Source organism: Strongylocentrotus purpuratus, unplaced genomic scaffold (assembly GCF_000002235.5).
Source record: "Strongylocentrotus purpuratus isolate Spur 01 unplaced genomic scaffold, Spur_5.0 spur5_scaffold_20, whole genome shotgun sequence".
Lineage (NCBI taxonomy): Eukaryota > Metazoa > Echinodermata > Echinoidea > Camarodonta > Strongylocentrotidae > Strongylocentrotus > Strongylocentrotus purpuratus.
In genome coordinates, this window is record NW_022145606.1 from 22,016,762 (window position 1) to 22,036,385 (window position 19,624).

At 40.5% G+C, this 19,624-nt stretch overlaps 2 protein-coding genes across 2 annotated transcripts; one reads left to right on the plus strand and one right to left on the minus strand.

Moving 5' to 3' along the window:
- Positions 1-1,719: 1,719 nt before the first annotated feature.
- LOC115927293 (uncharacterized protein K02A2.6-like) lies at positions 1,720-9,134 on the minus strand. Its single transcript, XM_030993034.1, has 2 exons — positions 8,277-9,134; positions 1,720-1,989 (listed from the first exon to the last, which is right to left on the minus strand). The coding sequence occupies exons 1-2, from the start codon at positions 9,092-9,094 to the stop codon at positions 1,848-1,850; spliced, it is 960 nt and encodes a 319-aa protein (XP_030848894.1). The 5' UTR covers positions 9,095-9,134; the 3' UTR covers positions 1,720-1,847.
- LOC115927292 lies at positions 1,994-7,787 on the plus strand. Its single transcript, XM_030993033.1, has 2 exons — positions 1,994-2,222; positions 3,039-7,787. The coding sequence occupies exon 2, from the start codon at positions 3,166-3,168 to the stop codon at positions 6,082-6,084; it is 2,919 nt and encodes a 972-aa protein (XP_030848893.1). The 5' UTR covers positions 1,994-2,222; positions 3,039-3,165; the 3' UTR covers positions 6,085-7,787.
- Positions 9,135-19,624: the final 10,490 nt, after the last annotated feature.

Below are 19,624 nucleotides of genomic sequence, written 5' to 3' on the forward strand. Positions count from 1 at the left end.
GCTTATTCGTCCACTTCTGGTGGTCATGTAGGATGATGCTTGCTGGGCTGGTACGCTGGAACGCTCAGGGGTTGGTTCGCTAACATCCGCGTTGTCATCTGGATCGCTGTCCGTCTGTGTTGTCTGTTGGAACCGATCATCCCTTTGTCTGGGTGCTGGTCTGAGATGATGTCTGTTTCTTCGTCTAATCTCTCCATACTCTGTCTCTACCAAATATGATCTGTTTTGCAGTTTGACTTTGACGATGCCACCTTGTGACCATCGATTGTTGTGCATGTTTTGACCTATGTTTAGTTCAGGTAGGTCTCGAGCATGTTTATCATATCGCTCTTCCTGCTTTACCTTCTGCCATTCCTTCTTTTCCCTCACCTGTTGAGGATCGATGTGTTGTGGATCAAGAAGTTTGTCCACCATGGGCAGGTTTGATCTCAATCGCCTGCTGTACAGGAGTTCAGCTGGCGATTTTCCGCATTCTAGCGGTGAGCTTCTGTAGTCTTGTAGAGCCCTGTAGACATATTGTCTACTGTCTTGGCATTTGCGGATGAGATTCTTCACAATTTTCACTGCATTCGATCCTGCTAGTCCGTTCGACTGAGGATGATACGGACTTGTTGTTGTGTGACAGAAGTCCCAATCTTGTGCAAAGTTTTTGAACTCTTTACTAGCTAATTGCGGACTATTATCCGTCACGAGTTCAGTTGGTGTGCCTTGTCTTGAAAAGACTTCTTTCATTTTTGTTATCACTGTTTTACTTGTTGTTGTTGACAGTGGACAGACTTCAATGAATTGTGAATAGTAATCTACTATTACCATGTACTCTTTGTTATTCAGTGTGAACAAGTCTGCAGCGATCTTTTCCCACGGTCTGTTTGGTACCGTGTGTGGTTTCAGACGTTCTGTCTGTTGTTTTGGTTTATACATCAAGCATGAGTTACAATTTTGTACCATTTCTGTTATGTCTTGATTTATTCTGGGCCAATACAAAACTTCTCTTGCGCGTCTCCTGCATTTTTCTATGCCCAAATGTCCTTCATGGATCTTGTCCAACATTTTTTTTTCATTGTGCTTGGTACAACGATCCTGCTGCCTTTCATGATTAAGCCTTTGGCTTCTGACAGCTCACTTCTAATGTTCCAATATTCTCTGAATGCTACTGGACATTGTTGTTTTGTTTCAGGCCATCCATCTTTGATGATGCCTATCAATTCTTGTAGTGTTTTGTCTTTCTGTGTTTCATCTACAAACTGACTTTTTCTGTTTGATGTGACTGGTAATGTCTCTATTAGTGTGTCTACATAGATTCTGATGTCTTATTCTCTTTCGACATGCATGTCTGCCTGTGGATGTACCGCTCTAGACAATGCATCTGCGGTGTACATGTATTTTCCTGGTGTGTAGGATACTTTCAAATCATATCTCTGCACTCGGATTAGTAGGCGTTGAATGCGAAGAGGACAATCACAGAGTGATTTTTTGAACAACGGTACAAGAGGTTAATGATCTGTTTCGACTTCTACCTGTCGTCCATGTATGTATTGGTGAAATCTTTCACATGCAGACGTCATTGCTAACAGTTCTTTTTCTATCTGCGCATAGCGAGTTTCTGCATCAGTCATTGCTCTCGATGCATAAGCAATTGGGAACCAATTCCTGTCATGTTGTTGCAGTAGCACTGCACCTAGTCCATTATTGGATGCATCAGCTGATAGCTTCGTCGGCTTTGTGCTGTCATAGAAATTGAGCACTGGTTCTTGTGTCAGAGCTTCCTTGAGTTGACACCAAGCTTTTTCTTGTGCATCTTGCCACATCCACTTATTTCTTTTCTCAAGAAGACTTCTCAGCGAGGCTCACTTTGTGGATAGATCTGGTATGAACTTTCCTTGGTAGTTAATCATACCTAAGAACCTTTGAACATCTTGCTTGTTCTGTGGTCTTTCCATGTTCAATATGGCTGCAACCTTCTTTGGATCAGGTTGAACACCTTGTTCACTGATTGTTTCGCTGACGAAACTGATTTTCATTATGTTTTTTGATTCGCAGATACCGTTACGTAATTCAGTGGTCAACGTGTACGTATGTGCTAATTAATGTAAAAACCGGCAGAGCACTATTGGGGTTTCATAGAGGTGACATCTTGCGATGTTCGCCTACTAATTTTTCGTGCAGAATGCCTCATTTCACAATGAGATAATTCGTATTTCAACAGTATATCCTGCCAAGAAGTGAGTACAGCTTGGTGTGAATGTGTTTTTAGAATGTTTTATGCAGACATGAAATTATGGATGTTTTCTTATTTGTTTGAAACGAAATGGAATTTCGCTCAGTGAAAGTGTACACGTGTAAAGTTGATAGTCTTGTGTGCAGAGCATTTAATATAAAGTAGATATTTGACATGTATTTGATACATTGCTAAGAATAAGCTGTATATAAATATTAAAGGGCATTATTTTCAGGGTTTATTGTAGCACTCTTGTATTTACAATTTACAGGGAAAAGGCTGATTTGGTGGTTTATTTATGGTCGTTTTGATAGACTTTCAATTAATCATTGGTCTGAATTAAGACTAGCTTTTGGTATTGCACACGGAGCTTGTTGTTGGCTTTTCAACTACACTAAGTCTTACAAAAGGGAATTTTAGGATATCTGTTATATTCTGGTGAAGCTATTTTATGACATTCGATGAAGTCATTTAAAGGGATTTCTGTATGGGTTTTAATATGAATATTAGTGACTTGAAAAGTGTGTCACATTTGTTATGAAGGTCAAGTGGAATTATTTGACCTTGTGGTGTCATTCATAAAACCTGAATGTTGAAGAGGGATATTTGTAGAAATGTTATGAAAGATATAAGATGCCATTTTGGTCATTTAGTAGTTATATCTATATTTAAATTAGAATAGTGCTTAATTATTCATGAGAAAAAGGATATTCAGGCAGATTTGCTTGTTCTGTTATAGAGGCGACATTTATACTTGAAACTGATATGAATGAGTCCAGTTGACTTATATAATTATGAATTCTTCAATTTGTTCTTTCAGATTGAATAAAATCAGACTACGGTCTTATACGATTCCAAGCGGGATATTCTGTGTGGCTGAGTCATCTTTCTTACGAGCAATCCAACAATTCAATTTCCTACTGCTAACCTGGGATACGATAGGAAAGATGACGTCGACTGATGAAAGTAACCTGAAGTTCAAGCGAAGGGGTGCCAAGTCCAGATTCACGAGATTCGGCAAGGCTACAGAGCAACTGATAGATGGCGGCCGAAGTAGGGCGGAGGCACAGAAATCCTTTGATAAGTATGAGCAGGCATACCATGAAGTGGAAGATGCTCATGACAAGTTTACTATGACCATCAAAGACGAAGCAGAGTATGATAGAGAGGACGTCTGGATGGAAGATGTTCAGAATGATTTCTCGAAGTTACAGTGCAAGTTCATTGACTACGTCAAGGTTGATGAAAGTGCTTCGTCAAGTCCTACAGGGGAAGACACCACGGTCAGTGTTCTTCCTGGTCATCAAGGATTTGCTCAGGAAAGCATGAGCCACTTCAAGATCGAAAGACCAAGGCTCCCAAAGTTCAGTGGAGACATCCGTGAGTACTGCATCTTTAAGTCAGATTTTGAACATGTCATAGGTAGCAGATGTAGCTCCAGAGATGCTATGATGATTCTTCGTTCATGCCTTCAGGGCAAACCACTGCAACTTATCCAAGGTATTGGACAGGACTACGCGGCTGCCTGGGAGCAACTAGATACCATTTATGGGGATTCTAGATATGTGGCGGACACCATCATCAGCGACATATCTAAGTTTAGGCCACTGAAAGAGGGTGAAGATGCCAGGTTCTGCGACCTGGTCCATCTAGTAAGGAGAAGCTTCAACACCCTGAACGAGATCGGGAAGCAGAACGACATGAACAACAGTCACATGCTGGCCATAATAGAGAGAAAGATGTGTCCAGATGATCGGAGGTTATGGTTCCGAGACCAAGATGGCAGTTCGGAGACGACTCTTCATTCTCTAATGAACTGGATGGCGAAGGAGATGCGAGCTCGCATGAGGTCATCAGCTCCTCTTCGTAGTGAAGCCAAGTCCAGCATAGTGAACATGGTCTCCACGGCAGAGGAGAAACCATCCATGAACCAGTCCACAAAGGAGTTTAAGTGCTGGGTCTGCAAAAGTTATACTGGACATTGGACAGATCAGTGTAGGGATTTCATCTCCAAATCGGCACCTGAACGATGGGAGATGGTAAAGAGCAGTCGTGCCTGCTACAGCTGTTTGAAGAAAGCTGGACGAGACCACGTGATGAGTAACTGCAACAGGCGACGCCGTTGTAGTGAATCCAGGAACGGAGTGCAGTGCACATGGTATCATCATCCGTTACTTCATACTGAAAGGAGCATAGTTGAGGAAGGAGGATTGGTGAAACAAGTGGGAGTAGCTACGGTCATTGCAAATGAATGTCTCCTTCCCGTGACGATAGTGGATGTGATATCTAAACGAACTATGCAGCAAGGAAATCTGCTATTGGATTCTGGTGCTGAGATAAGCCTTATTCGTAAAGGTTTTGCAGAGAGGCTCAAGCTTAAGGGAACGCCAATAACCATAACAATGGTCAAGATTGGACGAGATGAGGAGGTTCTCCAAACTCTCAAGTATCGGATACCCATCAGAGAAGCAGGGAAAAGCACCATGCCTATTATGATTGACGCTATAGGCATACACTGCATAAGTGGGGACATTACAGCAGTAGACTTGGGCCTTCTATCGAAGAAGTTTGGACTGAAGGAGCAAGAGTTGAAGCGAGGTACTGGAGCAGTCGACCTCCTAGTGGGCATAGATCATGCCAGACTCCATGGCGGAGAAGTTAGAGAGGTTGGACATTTAGCAGCTCGCAGATCTCCAGTAGGATGGGTGGTGTTTGGGAAAGGACCCACTGACCGTGTCAGCTCCAGTTCAGTACTTCACATAAAGATCTCAAGTCAGGTGGATCTTTTACCAGATAACAAGATCTTGGTGACTACAGAAAAGAGACCGGAAAGAAATGAGAAGTATGCATCTGCATACAAAGAGCAGATGAGAGAAATGGAAGACCTGAAATTCTCCAGAAAGCTGTCGGAGGATGAGAAGGATGAGAAGGATGAGAAGGATTTGCAAGAGTATTCTGAGGTTAAACCAGAATGGAGCCTCAGCAAGAGAAAGATCTTGAAGCAGATAGCACAAGTATTTGACTCACTCAGCTTTGCAGCAGCCTTCCTGATCCGTGCCAAGATTGGGATACAGAGCCTTTTGGGAAAGGGCTATGACTGGGATGAGATGCTGCCAGAAGCAGACCAGAAGTGGTGGATAGCCTTTTTCAAGGAGATGAAGGAGTTAGATGAGGTTAAGTTTGAAAGAAGCCTCACACCATCAACAATGATTATCAATCATCCAATGCTGTGTAGATTTGCAGATGCATCCCAGAATGCTTTCGGAGCATGCGTCTATCTGAGGTGGCAGCTTGAGAACGGTGATTATGATGTCAGATTTGCAGATGTATCCCAGAATGCTTTCGGAGCATGCATCTATCTGAGGTGGCCGCTTGATAACGGTAATGATGTAATGGCCAAGTCCAGAGTGGCCCCATTAAAGAAGATGACCATACCCAGATTGGAACTACAAGCAGCAGTTATGGCTACACGACTCTTCACTACTGTCATGAAGGAGCTGAGACTGCAAGTTGAACAGGTGATGTTCATGACAGATAGCAGGATTGTTCTACCGTGGGTACGGAGGAAGAGAAAACGCTTTAAGACGTTTGTAGCAGTAAGGATAGCAGAGGTTCAAAGTCAGTCTGATCCTGCCCAGTGGAGATATGTTCCAGGTAATCAGTACCCTGCCGATGATGTGTCAAGAGGTCTTCCAGCAGCAAAGTTAGGACACAGATGGCAGCAAGGCTCAGAGTTCCTGTACTCTACAGAAAGTGAGTGGCCTCAGGATAGACACGGCAGAGTTGCAGCCACAACTGGGAAAGTGAGAAAGCAGTGTTGTATCTTGCAGGGACACAGACTTTTTAGAAGTAGCCAACCTGGTTAATCAACGTCCTATTGGTAGGATTCCTAACGACACTGATGAAGGAAGCTACTTGTGTCCAAACGACATGCTACTAGGGAGAGCTTCGCGCCAAGTACCACAGGGTCCATTCAAAAGTTCAGGAAATCCAAGACATCGAGTTGAATATGTTCAACAAATCGTCGACTCCTTTTGGCAACGTTGGACGAGAGATGTTCTACCTCTACTGGTGCCAAGGAGAAGGTGGAATGCAGACCGTCGAAATGTTCGCGTCGATGACGTCGTAATGTTAGCAAATGCTAATGCAGTCCGCGGAAAGTGGCTTCTGGGTCGGGTAATACAAGTGTACCCTGGTCCAGATGGGAGAGTTCGAAATGTTAAAGTGAAAACCGCTTCGGGAGAATACCGTCGCCCGATCGGCAGAATCGCTATTATATACCCTGCAGAAGGATATGAAGACGAGTGAGGTTTTTTTGTGTGTGCATTAATACAGAGGATAGCGGAAATTGATAGAAATGCATTTTGCATTCCAGTGAAGAGTTTAATTTGTGCAACACAGTTAAAAGCATAATTGATGGAAATTTCTTTTGAAATGAAGGTTATTTTTGATATGATAAGAAGCATATAGCAATTTTACACAGTTTCAGCAGCTTTACTCGCGACCTACTCTACTCGCGACCAGCTATATTCGCGACCAGCTATATTCGTGACCAGCTCAACTCGCGTTCAGATGTATTCGTGACCAGTTCTACTCACGATCGGTTCTACTCGTCTCGTGATCAAATTTATTCGCGACCATTTTAGCCGCGACAGGTTTTTCTTCTCGCGATCGGTTTTTTATCAACCAGTGTTGTTGTTTGTAAAGAATTACAAGATGTTTTTTTTTTGTAAATCGCTAGCATCATATGACTGAAGTTGACTTTAAAACAGTTTACCAGTGAATTTTTGCAACAATGACATTTATTGTAAACGTTTTTTCAGATAGTTGATTCAAAAGTTTATACATGTAATTGATATTACCTTCTGGCATTTTGATACAGATATTGATATATTGATTTATGTATTGAGGCAAGGCCTCATAGGCGGGGGGAGGATGTTTCGCTGACGAAACTGATTTTCATTATGTTTTTTGATTCGCAGATACCGTTACGTAATTCAGTGGTCAACGTGTACGTATGTGCTAATTAATGTAAAAACCGGCAGAGCACTATTGGGGTTTCATAGAGGTGACATCTTGCGATGTTCGCCTACTAATTTTTCGTGCAGAATGCCTCATTTCACAATGAGATAATTCGTATTTCAACAGTATATCCTGCCAAGAAGTGAGTACAGCTTGGTGTGAATGTGTTTTTAGAATGTTTTATGCAGACATGAAATTATGGATGTTTTCTTATTTGTTTGAAACGAAATGGAATTTCGCTCAGTGAAAGTGTACACGTGTAAAGTTGATAGTCTTGTGTGCAGAGCATTTAATATAAAGTAGATATTTGACATGTATTTGATACATTGCTAAGAATAAGCTGTATATAAATATTAAAGGGCATTATTTTCAGGGTTTATTGTAGCACTCTTGTATTTACAATTTACAGGGAAAAGGCTGATTTGGTGGTTTATTTATGGTCGTTTTGATAGACTTTCAATTAATCATTGGTCTGAATTAAGACTAGCTTTTGGTATTGCACACGGAGCTTGTTGTTGGCTTTTCAACTACACTAAGTCTTACAAAAGGGAATTTTAGGATATCTGTTATATTCTGGTGAAGCTATTTTATGACATTCGATGAAGTCATTTAAAGGGATTTCTGTATGGGTTTTAATATGAATATTAGTGACTTGAAAAGTGTGTCACATTTGTTATGAAGGTCAAGTGGAATTATTTGACCTTGTGGTGTCATTCATAAAACCTGAATGTTGAAGAGGGATATTTGTAGAAATGTTATGAAAGATATAAGATGCCATTTTGGTCATTTAGTAGTTATATCTATATTTAAATTAGAATAGTGCTTAATTATTCATGAGAAAAAGGATATTCAGGCAGATTTGCTTGTTCTGTTATAGAGGCGACATTTATACTTGAAACTGATATGAATGAGTCCAGTTGACTTATATAATTATGAATTCTTCAATTTGTTCTTTCAGATTGAATAAAATCAGACTACGGTCTTATACGATTCCAAGCGGGATATTCTGTGTGGCTGAGTCATCTTTCTTACGAGCAATCCACTGATCACATCGCCAATGAATGTCATTTGGCTCACATTGAACTCACATTTGTCTCTGTTGAGTTTGAGATTTGCTTCCTGAGCTATGTCAAGGACCTGTTTCAGTCTGGTGTCATGTTCCTGTTGGGTTGACCCCCATACTACTATGACATCCATCATTGTGTTGACACCAGGTATGTGTGCGAACAAATTATGCACAATCTTGTGGAACACTTCTGGAGCACTGCAGACCCCAAATGGTAACCTGAGAAATCTGTATCTCCCAAATGGCGTTATGAAAGTACATAGCCTTGAGCTTTCCTCATCTAGCTCTATCTGCCAGAAACCTGAGGACGCATCAAATTTGCTGAAGTACTTAGCTCCTGCAAACTGTGCTGTTATTTCATCTCTTGATGGTAACTGGTAGTGCTCTCTTTTTATGGACCTATTTAGATCTCTTGGATCGAGACATACTCGAAGCTGATTGTTTTTCTTCATCACCACCACGAGCGACGACACCCAATCACTTGGTTCATCCACTGGTGTGATAACTTTAAGTCGTTCCATTTTATCTAGCTCATCCTTGAGCTGATTTCGCAGTGGAAATGGAATTTTTCGACATGCATGTTGTACAGGTTGAGCATGTTCTTTTAGCGTGATATGATGCTTTCCAGGAACACATCCTAACCCTTCAAACACGTCTTCATAGTCATCTACTATTGCATACTTTGATTCTGTTTTGACATTCAGGACTCTCTTTACAAGCTTCAATTCCTCACATGCTTGTAAGCCTAACAATGGTTGACGATCACCAGGAGTTACTACAACAGCCATATTGTGAGTTAAACCTTTGTACTCCACTTGTACATAACAACGACCCTTTTAATACTGGAATTACTACTCCACTGTAGCCTGTCAATCTCACTCTAGCTGGATGCAGCTTTGGCCTGGGATTCAAACTCTGATACTCTGATTATGGGAGAAGGTTTATCTGAGCACCAGTATCTAACTTGAAAATAACCGGCCTATTAATAACAACTAACTTGACCTTCCACTCATCACGAGACTATAATGTTTCTACAACATCAACCATGAAATCATCTTCGACCTCGAAATTTTGCATCTCATTGATAACTTTACTCTTTGGAGTTTTACAACACTTCGCAAAATGATTTCCGAGACCACACTTTTTGCAAATTTGACCTTGAGCAGGGCATGCATTTTGACCATGCCAGTTTCCACAACTACCGCAACTATTTCTAGATTTCTGACCTTGTGTCTGATTTTGACTACGATATGGCCTTTGAGTTTGTTTTTGACCTATACTTTGCCTTGGATTTTGCCTTTGATTACCGTGAAACAACTTTCTCGTACTCCCAAGAGCATCAACCGAGACTTCATCCGTGGAACTCAGCTCTTTTGCCTGAGCTCGAGTAGTTTCAGCAGAACGACACAACTGTAACGTCTTATCTAGCGTCAAATCATCTTGCCTCAATAGGCGTTCCCTGACCATGGAGTTCACAATTCCACAGATAATTCTATCACGAATAAGGCTATCCTTTAAGTCACCAAAATCACAAGACTTAGCTCTATTGCGCAATTCAGTTGCATACTGATCTGTTGTCTCATTTTCGTGTTGTGACCTTGTGAAAATGTTGTGTCTCTCAAATGTTACATTACGTTTTGGCATGCAATAGTTCTCGAATTTCTTTAGTACTTTTTATAATTTAATTTCATCTCTGGTATCTTCCTCAAACTGGAAAGTATTGTAAATGTCAAGAGCTTCTTCCCCTATGACATGTAGGAGCATGGATGTTTGTGCTTTTTCTTCTTTCTGTGACATTCCACTGGCCACATTATACAATTCAAATCTTGGTTTGAAACGTTTCCAATTTTCTGCTAAGTTTCCTGTCAGCTCCAATGGCTGTGGTTGACTTAGAATTAGATTTGTTGCCATGTTTACTTATTTGTTTCTCTCTGAACAATGTTTAACCTCTTATTTACTATTGCGGTATCTTTACAACCTAGTCAAACTGACGAGACAAGCAATTTCATTGAGTTAAAACATGCCTACGCACTCATCGACATCGTACTGTTCTTTGGCCAGTAAGGAGTCACAGCGCGCTAGCCACATACACACAGTTTGCACACGCGGGACTGAGCCCTGCAATCTGGCGTAAAAATGGAAATCTTGCACCTTCTACTTCTATTCTGCTACTTGTCAAAGCCTGTTCAGCATCTAGACAAGGGAGATCTTCTTCCGACGGTGGACGGCTTGTGTGAATTTGTGCCGAAATATATACATGTTTATGATGCAAGTAAAATGATAAAAATCATAAAAATCATAAAAGATAATGATAATGCTGTGACTATTCGCAGCTGATGGCTTCCTTGAACTGCTTCAATGTGGGCAGCTCAATGATATTTGTAGGAAGCTCATCCCAGTCTTTCATGGTGCGAGGAAAGAAGCTGTATTTGTAAGAATCGGAGGATGTACCAAGTCTGGTGAAACGAAGATGATGTTGACTCCTTGTAGCTCTGTCTTTCTGTGAGATGTAATCTGGAAGAGGGATGGCTACCTGATGGCTACCTGATGGCTACCTGTTTATTCCTGGGTTCTGTCCTCCCTCAAAGTCATCATCTGTCCTTGATCGGGAAGACCTGACACCATGTTATATTTTGGTTATGGTTCTACTATATAAGTCATGATACGGAGGCTTGGAGGTTAATATTTACAGGTGTCTTTATTAGAACAATACTGTGTCATGATTCAATGTCATGAGCCATGTTGAGAACTGTAGTCTATTGTCAAGAATTACATAATATCAGCACAGGTTCACTCTAATTTGTTTACTAAATTGTATTTGTAGACTGTTTTCATGAGCTTGGTCTCGGTCGTGTTCACAAAGGTGTCTGTCATTTAATACCGTTTTGGGTTTTAAAATTGATTCAAGTTAAAACGAAAGATATTTGATAACGATTAATTTTGTCAATTGGCTTATTTGATCAAGCTTCAAATCGCAAAAAGGTATAGTATAAACGAAAGTAACCAATTAGGTGATGGGTTGAGATCAACATGTCAATTAGTGAAGTTAGAGTAAATGTTGGTTGGACTGTAGAAATTGAATTTAACATTGATAAGAAATGTGTTATTTACACCCCCTTTTGGAAGTATTTTGATTGGACTGTAGAAATTGAATTTAACATTGATAAGAAATTTGTTATTTACACCCCCTTTTGGAAGTATCGATAACGAAAGCAATTTTTTCTTAGAGAATAGGATATTGCTTTAGCTGCTGATGAGTTGGGTACCACTAGTGTCTTTATAGTTGGCGATTTGAATGCTGGCATTTCTGATCATGTATCACTTTCTGGCAAATCATTTGAAGGCCTTTTGTGGAAACAATAATGACATTATGTCAAGTCTTGAATTTTATTTGCTGATAGTATACGTATGTAAGCGAATTTTGGCATATTATGTTTTGGTTGGATCATTGCATTAGTACAGCAGATGCTCATGCTTTTATTGATGATATTCAGATAAAATACCAGTTTGATACATTATATTATATTCCAATTGGTATATAAATTGATTTAGGACACCTGCAGGGTCATATGGACACAGGGCAAATAATGTTAGAAAAAGGAAAGTTGGATAGGACAAAGATTGATAGTAGTCTGAAAGGTGAATATCTCAGTCAGAGTGAGATTTTGTTATTAAAGTCAAGTTAATTTGGATTATGATGCTTTTTTTTTTATGTAGAGATTTTAATTGTACAAATAGTGGTTATGTTGGGGACTTAGGTATTGTGTGTAACAAGATTGTTACTTGCAGCATGTGATTTTTTGCATAAGCGTATAGGAGTATTTTGCGTAATATTAGACTTGGCTGGCAGGCTCGAGAACACCCCTTTTGCGTTGGGTGGAGCTCGTAAAATCAAATAAGCATTTCGAGCTTTATATACTGCACATCTTGGAGTAGGTATAAAAAGAGCAGTATAAAGAAGCTAACGGTTGCCTATAATGAATACATGAGGATGCACTTACGAATACCTAGGCACTCTAGTGCAAGTAAAAGGTTTGCAGATGCGAATACACCTGCATGTCAAGCGGTTGTAAGAAATTTAATTTGCAAGTTTATTCAGAGATGTGAGATTTTAAAAAGTCTTTAATTGAATACGTGATGTACGTAAAATCAATATATACGAATTACCTTGGCACTCTAGTGCAAGTACAATTTTCGCAGATGTGAATATACCTGCTAACCTGCATGTCAAGCTGTTGGAAGAGCGTCCGCCTCACAACCGGGAGGTCGTGGGTTCGAAACCCGGCCGCGTCATACCAAAAGACGTTAAAAGATGGGAGTTGTTGCTACCTTGTTTGACGTTCAACAATAAGGGATAGAGCAACGTCGATATGGCGCTGCTCAGTGGCTGCCGGGCTCACGATCAATTGGGCAAAAAGAATTTCCGTTTCGGTTTAATAAAATTTGGGGTGGACTATTAGGCTATCATTATTATTATTATGTTAAGCTGTTGTAAGAAATCTAATTTCAAGTTTATTCTTATAAAAGTCTTGAATGGAATACGTACTGTACGGAAAGACAATATATACAAATACCTAGGCAATCTAGTGCAAGTAAAATGTTTGCAGATGTGAATATACCTTCATGTCAAGCTGATGTAAGAAATCTAATTTTCAAGTTTATTTAGAGAAGTGACACATATACAAATCTTGAATTGAATACATGATGTACGTAAAACAATATAAACGAATACCTCGGCACTTTAGTGGAAGTAAGAGGTTTGCAGACGTGAATATACCTGCATGTCAAGCTGTTGGAAGAAATTTAATGCTGAAGTTTATTCAGATAATTGACGCTGATAAAAGTCTTGAATTGAATACGTAATGTACGTATAAAGCAATATATACGCTCAGTTGCGGCGGGCGGTGCCCGTGTGGCGGAAACTGTCATTTTGCCTCTTCGCATATATATATGTGTATATATGTTAATACATACAAAGGGTATTATATGTAATACACACTGCTGCAAAATACCTCATGGGAAGGTTGTGTTTTTGAGAATATGAATTGCATTATTTTAATTGGCCATTGTATCTTGCAGAGCTCAATTGGTTTCCGGTGGGGCCCCGATGACGGCCCGATGATAACAGGCATTCCGTCCTGTCGTTTGTAAATTAGGCATCTGTTTGTATGCAGATCGAGGGGTGTTCTACGTTTACCCTGTACTCGCAGTTTTAAATGAGAAGGTCATACTGTTCTCCTGTTTAATGCAGGGAACAGTGTCGCCTTTTTACGGGCTGTGTGTGGGGGGGGGGGGGTGTACACAGTCTCGTCTGTTGGTGGCCTCGATGCAGAGAGTACTTTGGATTGGACATGGTAGCTCCATGTTCCAGTGTTTTTAGGTGCAGATACTTGTATAAATTGATAAAAAGATTCGAAAATAATACCCGGGTCCTTCCCTGGGGCGGATTGGAGCAGTGTAAAAGTATTCTATATTCAGTTGGGAAAGTTTGTGTCCTAGTTGTTGCTATTGCCATGATGTTGATATTCAGGGTTACTAGATTCCATCCTCTATTAAATCTCAAGTACCCGCAAAAACGCATTCCGTTTCATTTTGTTACTGTGAATGTAAAAAATATCAGTGAACTGTACATCCCCTCTTCAAAGACGTACAGATCGTTACTAAAACAACAATAATGATAATAATCATCTTAAAAAAGTGATAATTATGAGAAATATGATATATATCCCTCTAAGATACATAACGTGGACATCATAAGAATCCTAACCCTAATCCTACCCTAACCCTTAAACCCTAACCCTACAACCTGTCTGTATAATTATTGTCTTCCTAATGACATTGTCTGCTTAATGATTTACCTTTTCCCCCTAAATGTCTGTGTCATGACGCCTTGAGTGAAATTATATATATATTTTTTTTTAGAGAGAGAGAGAGATATAACATAATAGGCTTTCTATGAGAATACAACGTACAAACGTTAAGAGGACACAAAATTGTGCTGCTAATCAAAATGTCTACTTGATGAATCTGTTTTTTTGTATATACTCCAAATGTCCGTCTAATGACGCCTTTAGTAAAATAAGAACATCAATAGTAATACAGTTTAATATAGTTTATGTTCATATCGTCTTAAAAAGTGAAATGAACACACATATCTGCACATTAATTATGATCTAGATCTGGATCTACGTACCCCAAATCAAAGGACGTTAGTTGTTTAGTCTTGACAAACAGGTCGACCAAGGCCTCTTCGTCTCTGCCCTTCATCCCGGACACATGTAGCCGCTGTTGGTCTTTGGTTTGGTCTTCAAATAGAAGACTAAGCCCTCCCATTGTCTTTCCTAAATCTATGGTGGGTACTGGCCAAGTGTGTAGTTTGACATGAACAAAGAATCCTTCATCCCTAGCCCTGATCTGACTCATAGGTCTGGTGGCGGTGGTGATCTGATGAGTGTTGCTCGCCTCTGCAACATCGATAGAGACATCGATCTCTCTCACACCAGGTACCGATGAGAGCACTCCTTCGTAGGTTTGTGACGTCACTCTCTCGGCTGATAGCTTTGTGACGAATGGAAGCTCCGGAGGAGATGAAGGGAAACTGAGAGAAGAGTCTGAGATGGTGAGAGTACGTAGCATCGAAAAGGATTTGAGGCAGGACCATAGTCCACTCGTCACGTCGGTAGTTAGAGTAGATCCCTCTAATTCGACTTTCCTAACCTAGTGTTAAGATAGAGTGAGAGGGAAGAGAGAGAGAGTAAAAGAGAGAGAACTAAAGACAAATTGCACTCATGCAATACCAATTATTAATTGATCTCTTATTTGTTGTTGCAGTCATTAAAGTAATCAAGACTGTAGCCTGATCTTATCTCAGATTATTATTCGGTTAGTAATGGGAGCTCCATCCCCTACTACTATATATTAATAAGTCATAAATTTATTTTCTTCCATGTTGAATATATAGCTCCTTTGTTTTACATAAGTTACATGCTTATGTTGACTGATCTCTTCATTTTCTCTACATGAATAGGCCCTAGGACCTCTTTTGTTTGTATAACTATTTATGCAATTATTATTTCTTGTTTCCGTTATGCATTACCTTTACTAAGGCCGTAGTTGGGCAAAAATACAACAATAATGAAATTGAATCATACATATAATTCGTTATATCATGCAGTATGGTTTATCAAGATCCAGTTTATTACGAATTAAAAAAAAATCTAAAATATACATTGGCGCTTTGACTTGAAGTTACAGGAGAGAAATGAAAAATTAAACAATCTTGGTAAACTGATTATTATTAACACATTTTGTCAAATGAAAATGTACATACCTGATGTTTAAGTACTTTTGGAAGATTTTGCATTCCAACGACGGTGTAGACAGTCGGTGACTTTAGAACGATACTCTGTGCAGTTACACATCTGTGAACCAACAAAGGCACGTTCCCTTCAGTACCCTTGGTCTCCGATGAGCAGTCAAGGAGAATGCGATAGCGCTCGCTTTCATCCAAAAAGCTGTTTGCAAGGAGCATCTCCATTATTCGTACACATAGGTTGTTGTCCGTGCCAGCAGCGAATCGGATAAGATTCTCATAGTCACCGATGTTTGCTTTGATCTTGCGCAGTACTCTGTCCAATTTGGAAATCTTCAAACGCAACAGAAAGTGGCATGTTTGATCGGCGAGGAATTTCCCAGCCGAGTGTTCTTGTGCGAGTTTGTGATAAAACTCAATTGTAGTGGAAGTGGTTTCCTTGGACTGAGGAAGGGTTGTGATGTAAACAGTCGTCGTGGATACTATTCCAAGCTCACATGCCCTATCAAGGATTGCGGGAACTTTACGGAAATCATGAGGTGTAAATACTAGTTTTTTAGCATCGTCGAGCAGACCTGTAAGGGCAACTTCACCTAATTGAGAAATTATTTTCCTTAAAATTTTAGGTGTGATTTTAACTCTATGCTTTGATCGGGCGTTTGCATGGTGCATTAAAAAAACATTCACGCTGTCCAATAATTCTGTTTGGGTTGTAATATCAGGGTCCAGTAGGCCCTCGCTCCATAAGTGACAGATCATCAGACAAAATAAGGGTGTTTTGACAAGTTCATCAATAAGTGGTTGTTCATTAAGATAATCCTTCAGACTTTTTCCTTTAGAAGGATTGGAATTCGAAACAAAGAACCTGTCAATGTACTCATGTGAGCTCTCCTGCGAGAATCCTTCGATCCACATCTTTGTGTATACCCTTGGAAGATTATCTTGATCAAAGAATTTGTCTAGGTGAGGGCGTGTTGTTACAAGGACTCGACATTCTGGAAATTCCTCCCAGCGAATGACACTGACAATACTGATCCCTGAGCTTCGCTGTGTAGAAGAAATACCGGCATACTCATCTAGTCCGTCTAGAATGATGTGACAGATTCCTTGGTTCTCCTTGATGAATCTCTCCAGACCATCTGGTGTGAGATCATCAACATCACTCAAAAGCTGGGATTTGATGGCTTCTCCGATCGATGTTAGCTTACTTGTGATTCGGAATTTCACAACAAACAGAAGTGGAAGATGTTCTAATGCTGAGCCCCTTTCTTCATGAACCCAGTCGTAAGCCATCTTAGCAACAGCCGTGGTCTTCCCTCGTCCCGCGGGGGCCGAAATGAGGATTCGAGCTGGCAGTACGCCCTTTACTTTCGTTGAAAATATTTCTGCAACAGAACCCTGGAGTATTTCCTTCTTGCTTGTGTCTTTTCCATGTGCGTCCTTCCTCATCATTGTAACAACCGTGTGCATATCCTCAAACTCAGCAACATCACTTTCATCCCACGGCTTCATTTGGATTTTGCACAAGTCATGTTTGTATTTGTTCTTTAACTTTTCGCGACATTGCTGAACAGTCAAGGATTCCGAGATCTTCTTATTGTAGATATCTGGAATAATGCAAGTGCAAAAGACGAATACAAAAAATGCAAAAATATTACCAAAATGTATGTTTGACGGAAACAAAATGGGCTATATAATTAAAAATCAGGAAACTTCGCAAGCTTTAAATTATTTGGATTCCTACAAAGTCGACTACATCGTGGGGAAACAAATTATGCTAAAGATCAGGCCGAGCGCATTTTTGTTTCGAATTAAATCTCAGTATTTGTTACTATCGTAGCCTGCCTGGTTTCCGCTCGCTAGAGAAGTTTTCACAGATTACTTATCTGAAAATGAATTATACAGGCCTGCGTTATTGTATATATATATATATATATATATATACATTTGTAGTGAAAATACTATCAAACCCAACAATGCAACCAGGGGCGTCGCTAGACCTTTTTCAGTGGGGGGGGGGGGGGGGGGGGGGGGGGGGGTGTAGAGGCCAACGATTACCGATAAAATTAGCCACCAATTACCGACAAAATTAAATGTCCAATATCTACACATTTAACCCTATAAACCCGGGGCCGAAGGCTAAATTGTTTTTCCTATGGACTATCTGTAGTACTTGCGTATGCGAAAATGGTCATTTCCACGACGACACAAATATACGAATTATTTCGTCAACTTAGTCAGCATTCATAGCTATATATTTTAATGAAGGCGCGGATCTTATTTTAGGGAGGGGCGGTAGTGAGCAAGCGAATCGCGCTCATCAGGGGGGTGTGGGTGAAAGGCCCACCTTAGACGTTTCCTTAAATTATTAGGAAAAGAAGACGATTTATTGTACCGTTCTCGACTCTTAATCCTTGTCTGAATGCAGTTTCTCCCCCTCCCCCCGCGCGAAGCGCGGAAGATTTGACGTTTCATTCAATTATGAGAAAAAGCAGACGATACGGTGAAATGTTCTCGACTCTTAATCCTTATCTGAATTCAGTTCTCCCCCTCCGCGCGAAGCGCGGAAGTTTTTGACGTTTAATTTAATTATTAGAGAAAGTAGACGATTCGTTGAACCGTGCTCGACTCTTGATCTTTGTCTGAATGAAGCTTCCCCCTCCCACGCGAAACGCGGAAGTTTTGTTTGAAATATTAGAGAAAGAAGACGATTCGTTGTACCGTTTTCGGACTCTTAATAAGCCCTAATTGTCTGAATTCAGTTCCCCCCCTTAGCGCGAAGCGCGCAAGATGTGACGTTTCCTTAAATTTTTAGAGAAAGAAGACGAATCGTTGTACCGTTTTCGACTCTTAATAAGCCCTATTTGTCTAAATTCAGTTTCCCCCTCTGGCGCGAAGCGCGGCAGCTTCGACGTTTCCTTAAATTATTAGAGAAAGAAAATTACGATTCGTTGTACCGTTCTCGACTCGTCTAAGTTTTCCCCTTCGCGCGAAGCGCGGAATTTTTGGCGTTACATCACAATATAGAGAAAGGAAGACGATTCGTCGTACCGTTTTCGACTCTTACAAAGCCCTATTCATCTGGATTCAGTTTCCCTCTCTCGCGCGAAGCGCGCAAGCTTTGACGTTTCCTTAAAGTTTTAGAGAAAGAAGACGATTCGTTGTACCGTTTTCGACTCTTAATAAGCCCTATTTGTCTAAATTCAGTTTCCCCCTCTCGCGCGAAGCGCGGAAGCTTTGACGTTTCCTTAAATTATTGGAGAAAGTAAATTACGATTCTTTGTACCGTTCTCGACTCGTCTAAGTTTTCCCCTTCGCACGAAGCGCGGAATTTTTGGCGTTTCATCACAATATAGAGAAAGGAAGACGATTCGTCGTACCGTTTTCGACTCTTACAAAGCCCTATTCATCTGAATTCAGTTTCCCTCTCTCGCGCGAAGCGCGGAAGCTCTGACGTTTCTTTAAATTATTAGAGGAAGAAGAGGATTCGTTGTACCGTTTTTTACTCTTAATAAGCCCTATTTGTCTGAAATCAGTAACCCCCTCTCGCGCGAAGCGCGGAAGCTTTGACGTTTCCTTAAATTATTAGAGAAAGAAAATTACGATTCGTTGTACCGTTCTCGACTCGTCTAAGTTTTCCCCTTCGCGCGAAGCGCGGAATTTTTGGCGTTTCATCACAATATAGAGAAAGGAAGACGATTCGTCGTACCGTTTGCGACTCTTACAAAGCACTATTCATTTGAATTCAGTTTCCCTCTCTCGCGCGAAGCGCGGAAGCTCTGACGTTTCCTTTAATTATTAGAGAAAGAAGAGGATTCGTTTTACCGTTTTCAACTCTTAATAAGCCCTATTTGTCTGAATTCAGTTTCCCCCTCTCGCGCGAAGCGCGCAAGCTTTGACGTTTCCTCAAATTATTAGAGAAAGAAGACGATTCGTTGTACCGTTCTCATCTCGTCTAAATTAAGTTTCCCCCTTCCGCGCGAAGCGCGGAATTTTGGCGTTTCAT

Bases quoted from the DNA above. Each gene is read 5' to 3' on its own strand.
- LOC115927292 (XM_030993033.1), top strand. From the start codon at position 3,166: ATGACGTCGACTGATGAAAGTAACCTGAAGTTCAAGCGAAGGGGTGCC.
- LOC115927293 (XM_030993034.1), bottom strand. From the start codon at position 9,094: ATGGCTGTTGTAGTAACTCCTGGTGATCGTCAACCATTGTTAGGCTTA. The intron at 1,990-8,276 runs GCTCGTAAGAAA...CGAAACAATCAG, and splicing joins GGCGATGTGATCAGTGGATT to TGAACAAGGTGTTCAACCTG.